This window comes from Coregonus clupeaformis, chromosome 8 (genome assembly GCF_020615455.1).
Source record: "Coregonus clupeaformis isolate EN_2021a chromosome 8, ASM2061545v1, whole genome shotgun sequence".
Taxonomy (NCBI): Eukaryota; Metazoa; Chordata; class Actinopteri; order Salmoniformes; family Salmonidae; genus Coregonus; species Coregonus clupeaformis.
In genome coordinates this window covers 59,519,345-59,543,271 of record NC_059199.1, presented here as the reverse complement: position 1 = coordinate 59,543,271, position 23,927 = coordinate 59,519,345, and the positions used below count along the sequence as shown (strand labels likewise).

The 23,927-nt window shown below is 45.8% G+C and overlaps 1 protein-coding gene across 2 annotated transcripts in view; it reads right to left on the bottom strand.

Annotated features, from left to right (window-relative positions):
• Positions 1–23,927, bottom strand: part of LOC121572236 (gamma-aminobutyric acid type B receptor subunit 1-like) — a 94,800-nt gene that overhangs the window by 25,654 nt on the left and 45,219 nt on the right. For both annotated transcript variants that reach the window (XM_041884188.2, XM_041884187.2), the window contains exon 2: positions 894–977. In XM_041884188.2, the coding sequence (XP_041740122.1) occupies positions 894–969 (76 nt within the window). In that variant the 5' untranslated portion in view covers positions 970–977. The remainder of the gene's footprint in view (positions 1–893; positions 978–23,927) is intronic.

Here is a 23,927-nt window from a genome sequence, read left to right as displayed (position 1 = left end):
GGTTTAGTCTAGCCTGCCATGCCTTCCTTCACTGTTGGAGGTGGCTGGAAATGGTGGCTGGCTGTCTGGCTGTCTCTGGTATTAGTGGTATTAGTGGTATTAGCCTGCGTCCCAAATGGCGCCCTATTCCCTACATAGTACACTACTTTTGCTCAGAGCCCTATGTGAATAGGGTGCCGTTTGGGATGCAGCCATGGTCTCAGGACCAGTCACAGTGGTTTTTTTCGTGCCAAGGTGCTGACTGATGTGGTTGATGAGAAAGGAGTCCATACATATGAAGAATACCAATACATGCAAACTAAGCCGTCAAAACAGAGGGAGGACCTTTGACCATGCAGAGATACATTACCATGCATACACACACAGACACACACACACACACACACACTGACACACACACACACACACACTGACACACACACTGACACACACTGACACACACACACACACACACACTGACACACACACACTGACACACACACACACACACACACTGACACACACACCACACACACTGACACATACACCACACACACACAGACACACACACCACACACACACAGACACACACACCACACACACACACACACACTGACACATACACCACACACACACAGACACACACACCACACACACACTGACACACACACACTGACACATACACCACACACACACAGACACACACACACACACATTGACACATACACCACACACACACTGACACATACACCACACACACACACTGACACATACACCACACACACACACTGACACATACACCACACACACACTGACACATACACCACACACACACAGACATACACACAGTCACAGACACTCACACATCTGTCACGTCAAAGACACACATTTAAATGAAAGCACACATTCATTACCCGCAGTTGTATTGTGTTTGGCGGCCGTGAGGGGGGGGAACACCAGGACAATTAAAAGATGAAATGACAACGTCATCCTTCCACCTGCGGAAAGAAGAGGGGAGGGGGAGAGAGAGTTACATGGAGGATAATACAAAGAGACAGAGAGAGACAAAGAGGTGGATGGTAAGATAAAGGAAGGGGGAGAGGAAGGATGGAGGAGATAGAGAGAGAGAGAGAGAGAAGAGAGAGAGAGGATGTGAGAGAGAGAGAGAGAGAGAGAGAGAGAGAGAGAGAGAGAGAGAGAGATAGCGAGGTATAATAAAAGAGATAGATGTTACAGAGTATATGATCACTAATGAACAGAGAGCCTTGGTGATAGTTCCATCTAATGACAGTCCCTGTCTCTGTCTTTGTCATTTCATTAGTTTGAATCAGTAGTATAATGCCATTTGTATTCCTCCACCACTACCGCCCAGTGACTGTCCAATCACCACTTACCTAATCACTACCGCCCAGTGCAATCACCACTTACCTAATCTCTCCTGGACAGACTACAAGCATCTGACAAATTAAGCAAGATTCTAGTTCTGGGTTAACCGAGATTACCAGTCCCATTCCCGTTCCCAGTGCCAGTCCCAGTCCCATTCCCATTCCCGTTCCCAGTGCCAGTCCCATTCCCATTCCCGTTCCCAGCGCCAGTCCCAGTCCCGTTCCCAGTCCCGTTCCCAGTCCCGTTCCCAGTCCCATTTCCAGTCCCGTTCCCAGTCCCATTCCCGTTCCCAGCGCCAGTCCCATTCCCGTTCCCAGCGCCAGTCCCAGTCCCGTTCCCAGTCCCGTTCCCAGTCCCATTTCCAGTCCCATTTCCAGTCCCATTCCCATTCCCAGTCCCAGTCCCGTTCCCGGTCCCATTCCCAGCGCCAGTCCCAGTCCCGTTCCCGTTCCCAGTCCCGTTCCCAGTCCCGTTCCCAGTCCCAGTCCCGTTCCCAGTCCCATTCCCTGTCATTTCATTAGTTTGGATGATGTATAGTATGCTGGTCCTATTCCTTCCCTGCTACAGCCGTGGTAGTAGTCAACGCCCAGTGACTCACCACCAGCCCAGTATATACCAAGTCATTGACTGAAAGAGGGCTGAATTAGCAATACATCAATGCACCACTACCGCTTGCTTGCTTTGCATGGTGCCAGCCAGAGAGCCAGCCAGCCAGAGAGACAGCCAGCCAGCCAGCCAGCCAGCCAGAGAGCCAGCCAGCCAGCCAGCCAGAGAGACAGCCAGCCAGAGAGACAGCCAGCCAGACAGCCAGCCAGAGAGACAGCCAGCCAGAGAGCCAGACAGCCAGCCAGAGAGACAGCCAGCCAGACAGCCAGCCAGAGAGACAGCCAGCCAGAGAGCCAGACAGCCAGCCAGAGAGCCAGAGAGACAGCCAGCCAGAGAGACAGCCAGACAGCCAGCCAGACAGCCAGACAGCCAGCCAGAGAGCCAGAGAGACAGCCAGCCAGAGAGACAGCCAGCCAGACAGCCAGACAGCCAGAGAGCCAGCCAGACAGCCAGAGAGCCAGCCAGCCAGCCAGAGAGCCAGCCAGCCAGAGAGACAGCCAGCCAGACAGCCAGCCAGCCAGAGAGACAGCCAGCCAGAGAGACAGCCAGCCAGACAGCCAGCCAGACAGCCAGACAGCCAGCCAGAGAGACAGAGAGACAGCCAGCCAGAGAGACAGCCAGCCAGACAGCCAGCCAGAGAGCCAGAGAGACAGCCAGCCAGAGAGACAGCCAGCCAGACAGCAAGCCAGCCAGCCAGCCAGCCAGCCAGCCAGACAGCCAGAGAGCACAGGCCTATTTAGGTGCACTTCATCCAGTGCTTTTGAGGGGGAGGTAATTGCAGGATGATTGAATGGATTGATTATTTATATTGAACCTAGTGAATGGCCCTCCTGCAGTGATTCGATAGCCTGCGTACCAAATAACTTCCTATTCCCTATGTAGTGCACTACTTTTGACCAGTACCCATAGGGACTAGGGTGCCATATGGGACGCGACCTCGATGAAAGCGGAGAAGCGGAGGGATAAGAGTGTGAGTGCAAAAGTGATTTGTTAAACGCTGCCCAGCCCAACAGCAGGAGTCAAACAATAAAACATTCAAACACACCGAAGCTGTTGGGATACGAAACCCGGGAGGGCACCATCAACAGCTGTAGTGAATCTGTGACTGAAATGTGTCCAAAATTACACCCTATTCACATTTACATTTTAGTCATTTAGCAGACGCTCTTAACCAGAGCGACTTACAGTGCATACATTTTTATTTGTTTCAACAAAATAAATCATACTGGCCCCCCACGTGGGAAACGAACCCACAACCCTGGCGTTGCAAGCGCCATGCTCTACCAACTGAGCTACACGGGGCCTATTTAGTGCACTACTTATGACCTTAGCCCTGGTTAAAAGTAGTGCACTATATAGTAAGTAAGGTGGCAGTTGGGATGCACCTGTGACACCAGAGACCAGATGCTGCATATTAAAATGTTCCAAACACTTACAGATATAATCGCTGTGCAAATCCACCAATCCTGGCATACCCACCACAGGTATATCTCTCTTCTGACCCATATACCTTTGCATGCCGCCGCGATATGTTCCCCCACAGTCCCGAGTAATTAAAGGCCCAGTGCAGTCAAAAACTGTGTTTTCCTGTGTTTTATATATAGTTCCACACTATGAGGTTGGAAGAATACTATGAAAATGATGATAATGCCCTTTTAGTGTAAGAGCTGTTTGACATCACCAGGCAGTGAATTAGTTAATAGACCAATAAGAAAGAGAGTTCCAAACCTCTCTGCCAATAACAGCTCGTTGTCAGTTTTCCCCTCCCCACTCCCAGATAGTCCTACAAAAATTATTGCCTGAGAAAAAAATAATAGATTGCAGTTTTGATTAAATTGATTTTTCATTTACTTTACAATCAGCCCATCAATCAGCCATGAAATGACAATGAATGAATCTGGACACATTCTCATCTTGAACTATACAGGTGGGAGTCGCTCCTCATCATGCCTCAGATGCAGGATCTTAATTTGAGCCAGTTTGCTACAGCAGGAAAATAATTACATTTAAGTCATTTAGCAGACGCTCTTATCCAGAGCGACTTACAGGAGCAATTAGGGTTAAGTGCCTTGCTTAAGGGCACATCGACAGATTTTTCACCTAGTCGGCTCGGGGATTAGAACCAGCGACCTTTCGGTTACTGGCACAACGCTCTTACCCACTAAGCTACCTGCCGCCCAATAATCCTGCTGCAACAGGAAATGTGAATTATTATGTGGATTATACATAATGAATGGACATTTTTGTAGGGGTTGATACATTTTTCTTAAGGGAAAATCAAGACTGAAATTTCTAAGTGGAAATTACAAACATCAGAAGCCTTTTTAAACCTCAAGTTCCCCTACAACAGGGTGATCAAATTAAGATCCTACATCTGTACATGTGTGAAGGACCCTTTGGAACAGAGCTGTGGCAGTTAAAAGCCCATGGATGCGTCCCAAATGGCACCCTGTTACCTATATAGTGCACTACCTTTGACCAGAGCCCTATGGGTTTCACTATGGGGCCCTGGTCTAAAGTAGTGCGCTATAAAGGGAATAGGGTGCCATTTGGGACTATATAACCATGACAGAGGATGCCATCACCTTTATAGCTTCCTGCTGCATCGAGGGGAATTTCTGATGGCTGTCAGAGGGTGAGGTGGCCTGGTATTGGAAAGTGAATGTGCATCCCAAATGGCACCCTATTCCGTATACAGTGCAGTACTTTTGACCAGAGCCCTATGTTCCCTGGTCAAAAGTAGTGCACTGTATAGGGAATAGGGTGCCATTTGGGACGGAGCCTAAGTATGAAAGTAGCTAAGCTAGTGTAGTGTTAGACTGCTACAGTGCAGGGTTAACAGTAACACTCATTCAGACAAACACTACTGTTCATAGAGGCGTACAAGTGGGAATAGAGAAGACAGCTAGGAGTCCACCTCCAGCAGCAGACCAGGCAGGATCCCCCCTCTCTCTTCCCTCCAGCTCTCTCTCTCTCTGGGCTGTCTCTCTCTCTCTCTCTCTCTCTCTCTCTCTCTGGGCTGTCTCTCTCTCTCTCTCTCTCTCTCTCTCTCTCTCTCTCTCTCTCTCTCTCTCTCTCTCTCTCTCTCCCTCCCTTACTCCCTCCCTCCCTCCCTTACTCCCTCCCTCCCTCCCTCTCTCTCTCTCTCTAATTGAAATTCAAATTGCTTTATTGGCATGAAAGACATTGTGTAAATATTGCCAAAGCAACAATGTATACAATATACATTCTAATAAAATAATGAATAATAATATTAAATAGTGCTATTAAAAAAAAGTTATTATAGAAATAAATACCAACAATAAAATGGTATCAGTGCTAGGAAAATAGAATACATAATAGGGGACAATAATACTCCAACTATCCCTACTACTACCATTACCACTAGTAGCATTTCTACCTCTATTATCTCTACTATTACCATTACCTCTAGTAGTATTTCTACCTCTAATATCTCTACTACTACCATTACCACTAGTAGCATTTCTACCTCTAATATCTCTACTATTACCATTACCACTAGTAGCATTTCTACCTCTAATATCTCTACTACTACCATTACAACTAGTAGCATTTCTACCTCTAATATCTCTACTATTACCATTACCTCTAGTAGTATTTCTACCTCTAATATCTCTACTACTACCATTACCACTAGTAGGATTTCTACCTCTAATATCTCTACTACCATTACCACTAGTAGCATTTCTACCTCTAATATCTCTACTACTACCATTACCACTAGTAGCATTTCTACCTCTAATATCTCTACTACTACCATTACCACTAGTAGCATTTCTACCTCTATTATCTCTACTACTACCATTACCTCTAGTAGCATTTCTACCTCTAATATCTCTACTACTACCATTACCTCTAGTAGCATTTCTACCTCTAATATCTCTACTACCATTACCACTAGTAGCATTTCTACCTCTATTATCTCTACTACCATTACCACTAGTAGTATTTCTACCTCTAATATCTCTACTACTACCATTACCACTAGTAGCATTTCTACCTCTATTATCTCTACTACCATTACCACTAGTAGCATTTCTACCTCTAATATCTCTACTACTACCATTACCACTAGTAGCATTTCTACCTCTAATATCTCTACTACCATTACCACTAGTAGCATTTCTACCTCTATTATCTCTACTACCATTACCACTAGTAGCATTTCTACCTCTATTATCTCTACTACCATTACCACTAGTAGCATTTCTACCTCTATTATCTCTACTACTACCATTACCACTAGTAGCATTTCTACCTCTATTATCTCTACTACCATTACCACTAGTAGCATTTCTACCTCTAATATCTCTACTACTACCATTACCACTAGTAGCATTTCTACCTCTAATATCTCTACTACCATTACCACTAGTAGCATTTCTACCTCTATTATCTCTACTACCATTACCACTAGTAGCATTTCTACCTCTATTATCTCTCCTACCATTACCACTAGTAGCATTTCTACCTCTATTATCTCTACTACTACCATTACCACTAGTAGCATTTCTACCTCTATTATCTCTACTACCATTACCACTAGTAGCATTTCTACCTCTAATATCTCTACTACTACCATTACCACTAGTAGCATTTCTACCTCTAATATCTCTACTACCATTACCACTAGTAGCATTTCTACCTCTAATATCTCTACTACTACCATTACCACTAGTAGCATTTCTACCTCTAATATCTCTACTACCATTACCACTAGTAGCATTTCTACCTCTAATATCTCTACTACTACCATTACCACTAGTAGCATTTCTACCTCTAATATCTCTACTACCATTACCACTAGTAGCATTTCTACCTCTAATATCTCTACTACCATTACCACTAGTAGCATTTCTACCTCTAATATCTCTACTACTACCATTACCACTAGTAGCATTTCTACCTCTATTATCTCTACTACTACCATTACCACTAGTAGCATTTCTACCTCTATTATCTCTACTACCATTACCACTAGTAGCATTTCTACCTCTAATATCTCTACTACTACCATTACCACTAGTAGCATTTCTACCTCTAATATCTCTACTACCATTACCACTAGTAGCATTTCTACCTCTAATATCTCTACTACTACCATTACCACTAGTAGCATTTCTACCTCTAATATCTCTACTACTACCATTACCACTAGTAGCATTTCTACCTCTAATATCTCTACTACCATTACCACTAGTAGCATTTCTACCTCTAATATCTCTACTACTACCATTACCACTAGTAGCATTTCTACCTCTAATATCTCTACTACCATTACCACTAGTAGCATTTCTACCTCTATTATCTCTACTACCATTACCACTAGTAGCATTTCTACCTCTATTATCTCTACTACTACCATTACCACTAGTAGCATTTCTACCTCTATTATCTCTACTACCATTACCACTAGTAGCATTTCTACCTCTAATATCTCTACTACCATTACCACTAGTAGTATTTCTACCTCTAATATCTCTACTACTACCATTACCACTAGTAGCATTTCTACCTCTAATATCTCTACTACCATTACCACTAGTAGCATTTCTACCTCTATTATCTCTACTACTACCATTACCACTAGTAGCATTTCTACCTCTAATATCTCTACTACTACCATTACCACTAGTAGCATTTCTACCTCTATTATCTCTACTACCATTACCACTAGTAGCATTTCTACCTCTAATATCTCTACTACTACCATTACCACTAGTAGCATTTCTACCTCTAATATCTCTACTACTACCATTACCACTAGTAGTATTTCTACCTCTAATATCTCTACTACTACCATTACCTCTAGTAGCTTTTCTACCTCTATTATCTCTACTACTACCATTACCACTAGTAGCATTTCTACCTCTAATATCTCTACTATTACCATTACCACTAGTAGCATTTCTACCTCTATTATCTCTACTACCATTACCACTAGTAGCATTTCTACCTCTAATTATCTCTACTACTACCATTACCACTAGTAGCATTTCTACCTCTAATATCTCTACTACTACCATTACCACTAGTAGCATTTCTACCTCTATTATCTCTACTACTACCATTACCACTAGTAGCATTTCTACCTCTAATATCTCTACTATTACCATTACCTCTAGTAGTATTTCTACCTCTATTATCTCTACTACTACCATTACCACTAGTAGCATTTCTACCTCTAATATCTCTACTACCATTACCTCTAGTAGCATTTCTACCTCTATTATCTCTACTACTACCATTACCACTAGTAGTATTTCTACCTCTATTATCTCTACTACTACCATTACCACTAGTAGCATTTCTACCTCTAATATCTCTACTACTACCATTACCACTAGTAGCATTTCTACCTCTATTATCTCTACTACTACCATTACCACTAGTAGTATTTCTACCTCTATTATCTCTACTACTACCATTACCACTAGTAGCATTTCTACCTCTAATATCTCTACTACTACCATTACCACTAGTAGCATTTCTACCTGTAATATCTCTACTACCATTACAACTAGTAGCATTTCTACATCTAATATCTCTACTACTACCATTACCACTAGTAGCATTTCTACCTCTATTATCTCTACTACTACCATTACCACTAGTAGCATTTCTACCTCTATTATCTCTACTACTACCATTACCACTAGTAGCATTTCTACCTCTAATATCTCTACAACTACCATTACCACTAGTAGCATTTCTACCTCTATTATCTCTACTACCATTACCACTAGTAGTATTTCTACCTCTAATATCTCTACTACTACCATTACAACTAGTAGTATTTCTACCTCTAATATCTCGACTACTACCATTACCACTAGTAGCATTTCTACCTCTATTATCTCTACTACTACCATTACCACTAGTAGCATTTCTACCTGTAATATCTCTACTACCATTACCACTAGTAGCATTTCTACCTCTATTATCTCTACTACCATTACCACTAGTAGTATTTCTACCTCTATTATCTCTACTACTACCATTACCACTAGTAGCATTTCTACCTCTAATATCTCTACTACCATTACAACTAGTAGCATTTCTACCTCTAATATCTCTACTATTACCATTACCACTAGTAGCATTTCTACCTCTATTATCTCTACTACCATTACCACTAGTAGCATTTCTACCTCTAATATCTCTACTACTACCATTACCATTAGTAGCATTTCTACCTGTAATATCTCTACTACCATTACAACTAGTAGCATTTCTACCTCTAATATCTCTACTACCATTACCACTAGTAGCATTTCTACCTCTAATATCTCTACTACTACCATTACCATTAGTAGCATTTCTACCTGTAATATCTCTACTACCATTACCACTAGTAGCATTTCTACCTCTAATATCTCTACTACCATTACAACTAGTAGCATTTCTACCTCTAATATCTCTACTATTACCATTACCACTAGTAGTATTTCTACCTCTATTATCTCTACTACCATTACCACTAGTAGCATTTCTACCTCTAATATCTCTACTATTACCATTACCACTAGTAGCATTTCTACCTCTAATATCTCTACTACTACCATTACCACTAGTAGCATTTCTACCTCTATTATCTCTACTACCATTACCACTAGTAGCATTTCTACCTCTAATATCTCTACTACCATTACAACTAGTAGCATTTCTACCTCTAATATCTCTACTATTACCATTACCACTAGTAGCATTTCTACCTCTAATATCTCTACTACCATTACCACTAGTAGCATTTCTACCTCTAATATCTCTACTACCATTACCACTAGTAGCATTTCTACCTCTAATATCTCTACCTACTACCTACTGAAATTATAACTAACTCATTACTAACTGTCATCATCACCATTACATCAGTACTACAACTACCATCATCATTACTACCACTACTACCACCACCATCATTAAACTGCTATCATTACCATCACCCCTACTACCCGTACCACTACTATTTAGAATAATAATCACAACAATAATAATAATAATAATTATTATAATAATAATAATAATAATAATAATAATAATAATAATAATAATAATAATAATAATAATAAGAAGAAGAATAATTATTACTATGCAGATGTTATTATTCAGTGTCCCTCAGAGGAGCCGTTGCTCCTTCGTCCATCACTATTTTTAGCTTTTCCTCTGGGTTTAATAAGATACAATTTGGAATAAATGTAGTAATTTCTGTGAATAATGAATCTCTTGGTGAGGAATATTTATCACAGTGAAGGAGAAAGTGCATCTCTGTCTCTACCTCCCCTGTCGTGCGGTGACCACATACACGCTCCTCTTTGGGTAGCCATGTATTTTTATGTCTGCCGGTTTCTATTGCCAATTGGTGGTCACTCAGCCTGTACTTGATAAGGATCTGTCTCTGCTTCGTATCTCTGACAGAGTAGAGATAATCAGCCAAGTTTAGGGCCAGATAGCAATTTAGTCGGCTTTGAGATTTTGTTTAGTTTTTCCAATGTTGTAAATATGAGTCCTTTGATTGGTTTCACGATTTTGTTTATTTGGATTCTTTCTTTTGAAGCAGTGCTGGTGTCAGCTTGGTTGGTTAGGTCCAACAGCAGCTGACTGCGAGGGCTCGTTTCTGGGCTCAGCTCTTGGGTTTGAAGTGCTTTAAATTGGAGACTTGAATTTGGACTTGAATTTAGGTGTAGCCAAAATTTGTATGATATTTTTTTTGTATTTTCATTACCACTGGAAAACAGCCTAATTCTGCCCTACATGCATTAGTTGGTGTATTTCTTTGGACTTGTAGAATTTTACTACAGAATTCTGCATGTAGGGCTTCAATTGGATGTTTGTCCCACATTTTAAAGTTTATTGAGTGGCCCCCAAACCTCACTTCCGTAAAGAGCTATTGGTAGGATTACGCTGTCAAATATTTTCCCACAAATTCTAATTGGGATGTTGATTTTTGAATAATTTTATTTCTATCGCATACAATGCTCTGCAGGCTTTTTCTTTGATTGCATTCACTGCCATATTGTCACGGTTTCGGCCGAGGCTGCTCCTCCTCCTTGTTCGGGCAGGCTTCGGCGGTCGTCGTCTCCGGAGTACTAGCTGCCACCGTTCGATGTTTCATGTTTGTTTGGTTTTGTCTGTTTGTAACACCTGTCCCTTGTTAGTGTTTGATTGTGTTCCCTATTTAGTTTCGTCATTTGGGTCAGGTGTTATGTGTGATTGTTTTTGTCAGCTGTTCGTGTTCATGGGATTTTGCTCTCTTTCTGTGTATTTTTGAGAGTCCGCACTGCGTGCGCTTTTCCTTGTTTTACGCACTGTGTTGTGTGCGTTTTTGTCATTCTTGCCTCCCGGTTGGGTTGGCTATTTTCTCCTGTTCGGAGTTGTTTTGCACCACTAAAAGACTGTTGACGAACTCTTGTGTGCCTGCGCTTGATTCCCTACACCACATCCACACTCAGCGTTTGTGACAGAATCACACATCACCCATGGAATCAGCAGGAGCAACCGCGCCAACAGCAAGCATGGAGGAACGTCTTCGTGGGCAGGAGGACCGGATTAACCAGGTCTGTCATGCCCTGGAGGGGGTGATGAACACTCTCCACCGATGGGAAACCAGCGGGGTACCCACGGCCCCACCTACCGAACCATCCCCATCGGTCAGTCCTCCTGTCCAACTTCCGGAGCCCAGTGGGATTCGGCTCTCGCTCCCGAGGGCGTACGACGGCTCCGTTGCCGGGTGTCAAGGGTTCCTGCTGCAAGTGGAGCTCTACCTCGCCACCGTACACCCGGCGCCCTCGGGACACGAGAGCGTCTCAGCCCTCATCTCCTGTCTCACCGGCAAGGCGTTGGAGTGGGCCAACGCCGAATGGAGGAGAATGGACGCCGCTACCACTACCTATGCGGAGTTCTCCCGCCGCTTCCGTGCTGTGTTTGACCATCCACCGGAAGGGAAGGCGGCGGGGGAGCGTCTGTTCTACCTCCGACAGGGGATGAGGAGCGCCCAGGACTTTGCTTTGGAATTCCGGACTCTAGCGGCCGATGCAGGGTGGAATGAGCGGGCCCTCATAGACCACTTCCGTTGCAGCCTCCGGGAGGGACGTCCAGAGAGAGTTGGCGTGCAGGGACACCTCGTTGACGTTTGACCAACTTGTCGACATGGCCATTCGGCTGGATACCCTGCTCGCCACCCGTGGACGTCCCGGGTGGGGTTCGCCCATTTCACCCTCCAGCACCTCCGAGCCGAGCCCTATGGAGCTCGGGGGTGCTGGCGCTAGAGAACGGAGGAGTAGGAACCCGAGGGGGGCCGTTCCCTGCACTAACTGTGGCCGTGGAGGGCACACCGCGGCTAGGTGTTGGGGAGGGTCCCCCGGTGGAGGAGAAGGCAGGTCACGCATTGGGGGGTCCCCCCAGGTGAGTAGGCGCCCTACTTACCCAGAGCTTTCTGTCGTTCACCTAACCTTGCCTGTTTGTTTTCCACAGGTTGCACCTCGTTCCCAGCATAAGGCGCTGGTAGATTCAGGCGCAGCTGGGAATTTTGTAGATCGCCAGTTCTGTGTAGAGTTAGGGATTCCTCTCCTTCCCGTTGATAAGCCTTTCCCTGTTCATGCCCTAGATAGCCGTCCATTAGGATCTGGGTTGATTAGGGAGGTCACGGCACCCCTTAAGATGATGGCGCAGGAGGGTCATGAGGAGACGATTCAGCTCTATCTGATTGACTCTCCTGCGTATCCGGTAGTGCTGGGCCTTCCCTGGTTGATGACCCATGACCCTACTATTTTGTGGCGAGAGAAAGCTCTTAAAGGGTGGTCTGCCCAGTGTGAGGGGCGGTGTCTGGGTGTTTCCATAGGGGCGACCTCAGTGGAAAGTCCGAATCTAATGCCAGCACTGCATATTCCCCCCGAGTATGAGGATTTGAAACTGGTGTTTAGTAAAACTAGGGCGGCGCAGCTGCCACCTCATAGACTGGGGGATTGTGCGATAGATCTCCAGTCAGGAGCAGCTCTCCCGCGGAGCCATGTGTATCCCTTGTCTCAAGAGGAGAGGAAGGCAATGGAGACGTACATCGCTGAGTCTCTGAGACAGGGATACATACGGGCCTCCACTTCACCCGCTTCCTCAAGTTTCTTTTTTGTGAAGAAAAAGGATGGAGGTCTGCGCCCGTGTATTGATTACCGCGGTCTCAATCAGATTACGGTGAAGTACAGCTATCCACTTCCTCTGATTGCGACTATGACGGAGTCATTGCACGGTGCTCAGTTCTTTACAAAATTGGATCTCAGGAGCGCATATAACTTGGTGCGCATTAGAGAGGGCGATGAATGGAAGACAGCGTTTAGCACGACTTCCGGACATTACGAGTATCTAGTCATGCCATATGGGTTAATGAATGCTCCCTCAGTCTTCCAATCCTTCGTCGATGAGATTTTCCGGGACATGCAGGGACAGGGAGTAGTCGTGTACATAGACGATATTCTGGTGTACAGTCCTACCCGAGCAGAGCATGTAGCCCTGGTGCGCCGAGTATTGAGGAGGCTGTTGGAGCATGACCTATATGTCAAGGCAGAGAAATGTCTGTTCTTTCAGAAGTCGGTCTCCTTTCTGGGTTATCAGTTGTCTGCGTCAGGGGTGAAGATGGAGGTAGACCGGGTGTCAGCTGTGCGTAATTGGCAGACCCCAACCACTGTGAAGGAGGTGCAACAGTTCTTGGGTTTTGCAAATTATTACCGGAGGTTTATCCGGGGTTTTGGACAGGTGGCAGCTCCCATAACGTCTCTGTTGAAGGGGGGTCCGGTGCGCTTGCGGTGGTCAGCTGAGGCGGACAGGGCTTTTGGGAAACTGAAGGACCTGTTTACCTCGGCGCCGGTGTTGGCGCATCCGGATCCCTCTTTACCTTTCCAGGTAGAGGTGGACGCGTCAGAGGCCGGTATAGGGGCCGTTCTTTCCCAACGTTCTGGCACACCACCTAAACTCCATCCCTGTGCGTTTTATTCTAAAAAGCTCAGTCCGGCGGAGCGGAATTATGACGTAGGAGACAGGGAGCTGTTAGCCGTGGTACAGGCCCCTAAAGGTGTGGCGGCATTGGCTTGAGGGGGCTCAACACCCTTTCCTCATTCTAACTGACCACCGTAACCTGGAATACATCCGGGCAGCTAGGAGACTGAATCCTCGCCAGGCCCGCTGGACTATGTTTCTAGCCCGGTTTGTGTTTAAAATTACTTACATCCCTGGGTCCCAGAACGGGAAGGCAGATGCTCTGTCTCGGCGGTATGACGCGGAGGAGAGGTCCGTTGAGCCCACTCCCATACTACCAGAGTCTTGTCTGGTTGCACCGGTGGTGTGGGAGGTTGATGCCGAGATCGAGCGGGCGTTACGCACCGACCCAAGTCCTCCCCAGTGTCCAGTGGGTCGGACGTACGTTCCGCTCGAGGTACGCGATCGCCTCATTTATTGGGCTCATACGTCCCCCTCCTCTGGACATCCGGGTATCGGCCGGACAGTTCACTGCCTTAGCACGAAGTACTGGTGGCCAACGTTAGCTAGGGATGTGAGGATTTATGTCTCCTCCTGTTCGGTGTGTGCCCAGTGTAAGGCGCCCAGACATTTGCCCAGGGGTAGCTACAACCCCTGCCCGTTCCACAACGACCCTGGTCCCACCTCTCGGTGGATTTTGTTACCGACCTTCCCCCCCTCACAGGGGAATACTACCATCCTGGTCGGTGTGGATCGGTTCTCGAAGGCCTGTCGTCTCCTTCCCATGCCGGGTCTACCCACTGCCCTACAGACCGCTGAGGCTCTGTTTACCCATGTCTTCCGGCATTACGGGTACCCGAGGATATAGTGTCTGATCGAGGCCCCCAGTTCACCTCCAGAGTGTGGAGAGCGTTTATGGAACGGTTGGGGGTTTCGGTAAGCCTTACCTCGGGTTACCATCCGGAGAGTAATGGGCAGGTTGAACGTGTTAACCAGGATGTGGGTAGGTTTCTGAGGTCTTATTGCCAGGGCCGGCCGGAGGAGTGGGCGAGATACGTTCCTTGGGCCGAGATGGCACAGAACTCTCTCCGCCACTCCTCCACCCAACTAACTCCTTTCCAGTGTGTGTTAGGGTACCAGCCGGTTCTGGCACCTTGGCACGAGAGCCAGATCGAGGCCCCTGCGGTGGATGAATGGGTGCGGCGCTCGGAGGAGACTTGGAACGCTGCCCACGTACATCTGCAGCGGGCCATCCGTCGGCAGAAAACGAGCGCCGATCTCCACCGCAGTGAGGGGCCTGTGTACGCACCTGGAGATCGAGTCTGGCTCTCGACCAGAAACCTGCCCCTCCGCCTGCCCTGCCGGAAGCTGGGTCGGCGGTTTGTGGGGGCCATTCAAAGTCCTGAGGAGGTTGAACGAGGTGTGTTACAGGTTAGAACTGCCTATTGACTATAGGAATATTAACCCCTCGTTCCATGTGTCTCTCCTCAGGCCGGTGGTAGCTGGTCCAATCCAGGAGTATGAGATAGAGGAGACTCCTCCGCCCCCGTTGGACATCGAGGGGGCTCCGGCGTACACTGTGAGGTCCATCCTTGATTCGAGACGCCGGATGGGGGGTCTTCAATATCTCGTGGAGTGGGAGGGGTACGGCCCGGAGGAGCGGTGCTGGGTGCCAAGGAGGGACATATTGGACCAGTCCCTGCTGACCGAGTTCCATCGGGGTCATCCCTACGCACCCTGCTCCGCGTCGTCCTGGTCGTCCCCCGAGGCCGGGTCGGCGCACGGCTGAGCCGCGCGTCAAGGGGGGTACTGTCACGGTTTCGGCCGAGGCTGCTCCTCCTCCTTGTTCGGGCAGGCTTCGGCGGTCGTCGTCTCCGGAGTACTAGCTGCCACCGTTCGATGTTTCATGTTTGTTTGGTTTTGTCTGTTTGTAACACCTGTCCCTTGTTAGTGTTTGATTGTGTTCCCTATTTAGTTTCGTCATTTGGGTCAGGTGTTATGTGTGATTGTTTTTGTCAGCTGTTCGTGTTCATGGGATTTTGCTCTCTTTCTGTGTATTTTTGAGAGTCCGCACTGCGTGCGCTTTTCCTTGTTTTACGCACTGTGTTGTGTGCGTTTTTGTCGTTCTTGCCTCCCGGTTGGGTTGGCTATTTTCTCCTGTTCGGAGTTGTTTTGCACCACTAAAAGACTGTTGACGAACTCTTGTGTGCCTGCGCTTGATTCCCTACACCACATCCACACTCAGCGTTTGTGACACATATAAAAATGTCCCGATGCAGATATGGTCATACCAAGGTATGAGTAATGAGTGTGTTCAATTATGGTGTTGTTCAAGGTGAATTTATATCTGTGTTCCTGGCATCAGTTTTTTTTGTGGAAAATCATGATTTTTGTTTTGGGAAATGTACTGCCAGGGCCCAATTATGCCAATATTGCTCTAGAATGTTAAGGTTCTGTTGAAGACCTTCTTTGGTTGGTGATAGAAGAACCAAATCAATTAGTGTGAGTCCTGGGGCTGCAGAATGGTCCAACATGTCTGCTAATTCATTTATATAAATGTTGAAAAGGTTTGGACTCAGCCTTATCTCACACCATTATGAAGATAATGATGTTCTTTGGTTTTAGATTTTTATTGCACACTTGTTTTCTGTGTATGTACATTTTATTAAGTCTACACCTTACCACCAAGCCCAATTTAGAGAATTTTGAAGACTTTCGTGCTAAATAGAATTAAATGCATTTTTAAAGTCAATAAAGCAAGCAAAGACTTTGCCCTCTTTTTTTTTTGGTGGGACGTGTTTATTAATTAGTGTGTGTAAGGGGTATATATGGTCAGTAGTGCGATGGTTGGGGAGAAAGCCAATTTGACATTTACTTATTACATTTTTTTGGTGCTCTTGGTGGGTCGCAGAGGCTGTTGGGGGTGTTGGGGCCTGCTCTTGGTGGGTCAAACACCACACACACACACACCTTTCGCCCCTCCATACATATTCAAGCTGACAGGTGACAGTCAGAACATGGACAACAGACAGAGGGCCATCGCTTCTGTTCACTGGAACAAAAGCTTAAAGCTGCCTGATTCTGTTGCTTGGCAACCATTTATGTACACTCAGGTTTCTCATCATTTAACCCATCATGACAATTTGTATCCTCCAGTTACTGTGAAAAGTATTTTTTCCTTTCACTGGGCAACAGTGAGGAAGAAGGACCACATATTGACTCCCGAGTGGCGCAGTGGTCTAAGGCTAGCTGTGCCACTAAAGATCCTGGTTCGAATCCAGGCTCTGTCGTAGCCGGCTGCGACCGGGAGACCAATGGGGCGGCGCACAATTGGCCCAGCGTCGTCCAGGGTAGGGGAGGGAATGGCCGGCAGGGATGTAGCTCAGCTTTTCACAGCCATTCCACTCCAGGACAGCACGTGACTTCCGTCTCGCTTCCGCATTGTCTCCGTGCTGCTCTGCTGTTTGTTGCTACTTGGCTACCTGCCAAACTATTCACGTTTTTACTTTTAATAAACGTTTAATTAATCTCTGTGTTCAACAAATTTACCAACTTTTTTAGTTTTGTCCTCACTCATCTTTTTCGTTAAACTTTTTCACCCCGGACGTTTATCCCGAGACAGAAGAGTCACTTTCCTGTGCGTTTTAGCTGCCAACTTTACGTTATTTTCCTTTTTTCCATCGCAACTTTTTTTCCCTTATTCAACTTTTTTCACTCCGGACGCTTCATCTGGACATGGTTCATCAACATCTTCAACAGCCGAAGCTAAGTAGTAACATTAACATGATGTCTTCTAATTGCAGTCGCTGTACTCATAATATACAGGAGAATTCTCGCCTTACGGCGAGAATAGCTGTGCTACAAGCCCAGCTTCAGACGCAATCGTTAGGCAAGAGTAATATCAGTGTAGGAAAGGAAGAAACAGCGTCTGTGCCACCAGCAAGTACAGACAGTAACGTTAGTATAAATCCCCCCGCACAGTCCCCGCAGCCGGACAACTTTCTCATGGCTTCTGGAGGGAAATACTGTTGGAATGCTCAACCGGTGTCGCTCATTCAGCCGACAGAAACCTTCAACCGGTTTTCCCCATTATGTAGCGAGTCGGAGTCTGAGTCTGAGTCTTCTCTAGTCTCTACTCCTCCCGTTACGGGGTCTGAGACTCCGAAGGCTCCCACCATTAGCTCTGACAAATTGAAAACCCTAGTCATTGGCGACTCCATTACCCGCAGTATTAGACTTAAAACGAATCACCCAGCGATCATACACTGTTTACCAGGGGGCAGGGCTACCGACGTTAAGGCTAATCTAAAGATGGTGCTGGCTAAAGCTAAAACTGGCGAGTGTAGAGAGTATAGAGATATTGTTATCCACGTCGGCACCAACGATGTTAGGATGAAACAGTCAGAGGTCACCAAGTGCAACATAGCTTCAGCGTGTAAATCAGCTAGAAAGATGTGTCGGCATCGAGTAATTGTCTCTGGCCCCCTCCCAGTTAGGGGAAGTGACGAGCTCTACAGCAGAGTCTCAGCACTCAATCGCTGGTTGAAAACTGTTTTCTGCCCCTCCCAAAAGATAACATTTGTGGATAATTGGCCCTCTTTCTGGGACTCACCCACAAACAGGATCAAGCCTGACCTGCTGAGGAGTGACGGACTCCATCCTAGCTGGAGGGGTGCTCTCCTCTTATCTACCAACATAGATAGGGCTCTAACTCCTCTAGCCCCACAGTGAAATAGGGTGCAGGCCAGGCAGCAGGCTGTTAGCCAACCTGCCAGCTTAGTGGAGTCTGCCAATAGCATAGTCAGTGTAGTCAGCTCAGCCATACCCATTGAGACTGTGTCTGTGCCTCGACCTAGGTTGGGCAAAACTAAACATGGTGGTGTTCACCCTAGCAATCTTATTAGGATAAAGACCTCCTCCATTCCTGCCATTATTGAAAGAGATCGTGATACCTCACATCTCAAAATAGGGTTACTTAATGTTAGATCCCTCACTTCAAAGGCAGTCATAGTCAATGAACTAATCACTGATCATAATCTTGATGTGATTGGCCTGACTGAAACATGGCTTAAGCCTGATGAATTTGCTGTGTTAAATGAGGCCTCACCTCCTGGTTACACTAGTGACCATATTCCCCGTGCATCCCGCAAAGGCGGAGGTGTTGCTAACATTTACGATAGCAAATTTCAATTTACAAAAAAAAATGACGTTTTCATCTTTCGAGCTTCTAGTCATGAAATCTATGCAGCCTACTCAATCACTTTTTATAGCTACTGTTTACAGGCCTCCTGGGCCATATACAGCGTTCCTCTCTGAGTTTCCTGAATTCCTATCAGACCTTGTAGTCATAGCAGATCATATTCTAATTTTTGGTGATTTTAATATTCACATGGAGAAGTCCACAGACCCACTCCAAAAGTCTTTCGGAGCCATTATCGACTCAGTGGGTTTTGTCCAACATGTCTCTGGACCTACTCACTGCCACAGTCATACTCTGGACCTAGTTTTGTCCCATGGAATAAATGTTGTAGATCTTAATGTTTTTCCACAAAATCCTGGACTATCGGACCACCATTTTATTACGTTTGCAATCGCAACAAATAATCTGCTCAGACCCCAACCAAGGAGCATCAAAAGTCGTGCTATAAATTCTCAGACAACACAAAAATTCATTGATGCCCTTCCAGACTCCTTCTGCCTACCCAAGGACGTCAGAGGACAAAAATCAGTTAACCACTTAACTGAGGAACTCAATTTAACCTTGCGCAATACCCTAGATGCAGTTGCACCCCTAAAACGAAAAACATTTGTCATAAGAAACTAGCTCCCTGGTATACAGAAAATACCCGAGCTTTGAAGCAAGCTTCCAGGAAATTGGAACGGAAATGGCGCCACACCAAACTGGAAGTCTTCCGACTAGCTTGGAAAGACAGTACCGTGCAGTACCGAAGAGCCCTCACTGCTGCTCGATCATCCTACTTTTCCAAATTAATCGAGGAAAATAAGAACAATCCAAAATTTCTTTTTGATACTGTTGCAAAGCTAACTAAAAAGCAGCATTCCCCAAGAGAGGATGGTTTTCACTTCAGCAGTGATAAATTCATGAACTTCTTTGAGGAAAAGATCATGACCATTAGAAAGCAAATTACGGACTCCTCTTTGAATCTGCGTATTCCTCCAGGGCTTAGCTGTCCTGGATCTGCACAGCTCTGCGAGGGCCTGGGATCGGGAGAGACACTTAAGTGTTTTAGTACTATATCTCTTGACACAATGATGAAAATAATCATGGCCTCTAAACCTTCAAGCTGCATACTGGATCCTATTCCTACTAAACTGCTGAAGGAGCTGCTTCCTGTGCTTGGCCCTCCTATGTTGAACATAATAAACAGCTCTCTATCCACCGGATGTGTACCAAACTCACTAAAAGTGGCAGTGATAAAGCCTCTCTTGAAAAAGCCAAACCTTGACCCGGAAAATATAAAAAACTATCGGCCTATATCGAATCTTCCATTCCTCTCAAAAATTTTAGAAAAAGCTGTTGCGCAGCAACTCACTGCCTTTCTGAAGACAAACAATGTATACGAAATGCTTCAGTCTGGTTTTAGACCCCATCATAGCACTGAGACTGCACTTGTGAAGGTGGTAAATGACCTTTTAATGGCGTCAGACCGAGGCTCTGCATCTGTCCTCGTGCTACTAGACCTTAGTGCTGCCTTTGACACCATCGATCACCACATTCTTTTGGAGAGACTGGAAACCCAAATTGGTCTACACGGACAAGTTCTGGCCTGGTTTAGATCCTACCTGTCGGAAAGATATCAGTTTGTCTCTGTGAATGGTCTGTCCTCCGACAAATCAACTGTACATTTCGGTGTTCCTCAAGGTTCCGTTTAGGACCACTATTGTTTTCACTATATATTTTACCTCTTGGGGATGTTATTCGAAAACATAATGTTAACTTTCACTGCTATGCGGATGACACACAGCTGTACATTTCAATGAAGCATGGTGAAGCCCCAAAAATTGCCCTCGCTAGAAGCCTGTGTTTCAGACATAAGGAAGTGGATGGCTGAAAACTTTTTACTTTTAAACTCGGACAAAACAGAGATGCTTGTTCTAGGTCCCAAGAAACAAAGAGATCTTCTGTTAAATCTGACAATTAATCTTGATGGTTGTAAAGTCGTCTCAAATAAAACTGTGAAGGACCTAGGCGTTACTCTTGACCCTGATCTCTCTTTTGACGAACATATCAAGACTGTTTCAAGGACAGCTTTTTTCCATCTACGTAACATTGCAAAAATCAGAAATTTTCTGTCCAAAAATGATGCAGAAAAATTGATCCATGCATTTGTTACTTCTAGATTGGACTACTGCAATGCTCTATTTTCCGGCTACCCGGATAAAGCACTAAATAAACTTCAGTTAGTGCTAAATACGGCTGCTAGAATCCTGACTAGAACCAAGAAATTTGATCATATTACTCCAGTGCTAGCTTCCCTACACTGGCTTCCTGTTAAGGCAAGGGCTGATTTCAAGGTTTTACTGTTAACCTATAAAGCGTTACATGGGCTTGCTCCTACCTATCTTTCCGAGTTGGTCCTGCCGTACATACCAATACGTACGCTACGGTCACAAGACGCAGGCCTCCTAATTGTCCCTAGAATTTCTAAGCAAACAGCGGGAGGCAGGGCTTTCTCCTATAGATCTCCATTTTTATGGAACAGTCTGCCTACCCATGTGAGAGACGCAGACTCGGTCTCAACCTTTAAGTCTTTACTGAAGACTTATCTCTTCAGTAGGTCATATGATTGAGTGTAGTCTGGCCCAGGAGTGTGAAGGTGAACGGAAAGGCTGGAGCAACGAACAGCCCTTGCTGTCTCTGCCAGGCCGGTTCCCCTCTCCACTGGGGTTCTCTGCCTCTAACCCTGTTGCAGGGGCTGAGTCACTGGCTTGCTGGTGCTCTTTCATGCCGTCCCTGGGAGGGGTGCGTCACTTGAGTGGGTTGAGTTACTGACGTGATCTTCCTGTCTGGGTTGGCGCCCCCCTTGGTTTGTGCTGTGGTGGAGACCTCTGTGGGCTATACTCGGCCTTGTCTCAGGATTGTAAGTTGGTGGTTGGGGATATCCCTCTAGTGGTGCGGGGGCTGTGCTTTGGCGGAGTGGGTGGGGTTATATCCTTCCTGTTTGGCCCTGTCCGGGGTTTCTTCGGATGGGGCCACAGTGTCTCCGGACCGCTCCTGTCTCAGCCTCCAGTATTTATGCTGCAGTAGTTTATGTGTCGGGGGGCTGGGGTTAGTTGGTTATACCTGGAGTACTTCTCCTGTCTTATCCAGTGTCCTGTGTGAATTTAAGTATGCTCTCTCTAATTCTCTCGTTCTCTCTTTCTCTCTGAGAACCTGAGCCCTAGGACCATACGTCAGGACTACCGGGCATGATGACACCTTGCTGTCCCCAGTCCGCCTGGCCTTGCTGCTATTCCAGTTTCAACTGTTCTGCCTGCGGCTACGAAACCCCTACCTGTCCCAGACCTGCTGTTTTCAACTCTAAATGATCGGCTATGAAAAGCCAACTGAGAGACCTGAGCCCTAGGACCATACGTCGGGACTACCGGCCGTGGTGACTCCTTGCTGTCCCCAGTCCGCCTGGCCTTGCTGCTATTCCAGTTTAAACTGTTCTGCCTGCGGTTATGGAACCCCTACCTGTCCCAGACCTGCTGTTTTAAACTCTAATGATCGGCTATGAAAAGCCAACTGAGATTTATTCCTGATTATTATTTGACCATGCTTGTCACTTATGAACATTTTTGAACATCTTGGCATGGTTCTGTTATAATCTCCACCCGGCACAGCCAGAAGAGGACTGGCCACCCCTCATAGCCTGGTTCCTCTCTAGGTTTCTTCCTAGGTTTTGCCTTTCTAGGGAGTTTTTCCTAGCCACCGTGCTTCTACACCTGCATTACTAGCTGTTTGGGGTTTTAGGCTGGGTTTCTGTACAGCACTTCGAGATATTAGCTGATGTAAGAAGGGCTATATAAAATAAAATTGATTGATTGAGTTGGTAGAGCATGGCGTTTGCAACGCTAGGGTTGTGGGTTCGATTCCCACGGGGGGCCAGTATGAAAAAAATAAATAATGTATGCACTCACTAACTGTAAGTTGCTCTGGATAAGAGCGTCTGCTAAATGACTAAAATGTAAATGTATAATAGCCGATGGTTTTCTCCGCTCATGTTGGTGTCCGATATACAGGACACGCACATACAGCAACACTGATGTACACACAAACACACAGCCACGAAGGCGTAAACAAATGCACACACAGCCACGCTGATGTACATGCACAAAAAACACATAATAACAGTCAATTTACTGACATACTGAAGCACCAGTCTTTGTGGCCTGTCTGAACACTTATGTATGTTGTCAAAGGAGAAATAGAGAGATTGCATGAAAAACGGCTTCAAGAATGAGTTACCATATAAAAAGAGAATGTTCTTGCATATAACAAAGACATGTCCCACTGGGCACAGATGTCAATTCAACTTCTATTCCACGTTGAGTCAATGTAATTTCATTGAGATGACGTGGAAACAATGTTGATTCAAGCAGTGTGTGCCCAGTGGGATAACTTCAAAGAGGCTGTGAACAAAGACAAGGAACAATGTCTGCTAGAAACAAAAAACCATTTAACCTGGTTTTCTTACCGAAAAACATCTTCCTTCCCTCACTGCGGATAGTTCTCTGAGATTCTGAGAAAAATCTGAGATGTCAGTTCTAATTCGACCAACTCACAGCGGAGGTCTGAGCTGGGGGCGGAGGGGGTGTTTAGTACGTGACTAGACGTCAAAGGAATGGAAGGGGAACAGGCAGAACGTGGATCTAACACATTATCCAGTCAATAATAATTTTAGATTCGACTCTCATGTCTGCCCACGGTGCCTTCACAGACACAAACAGACAGAGGGAGAGAGACA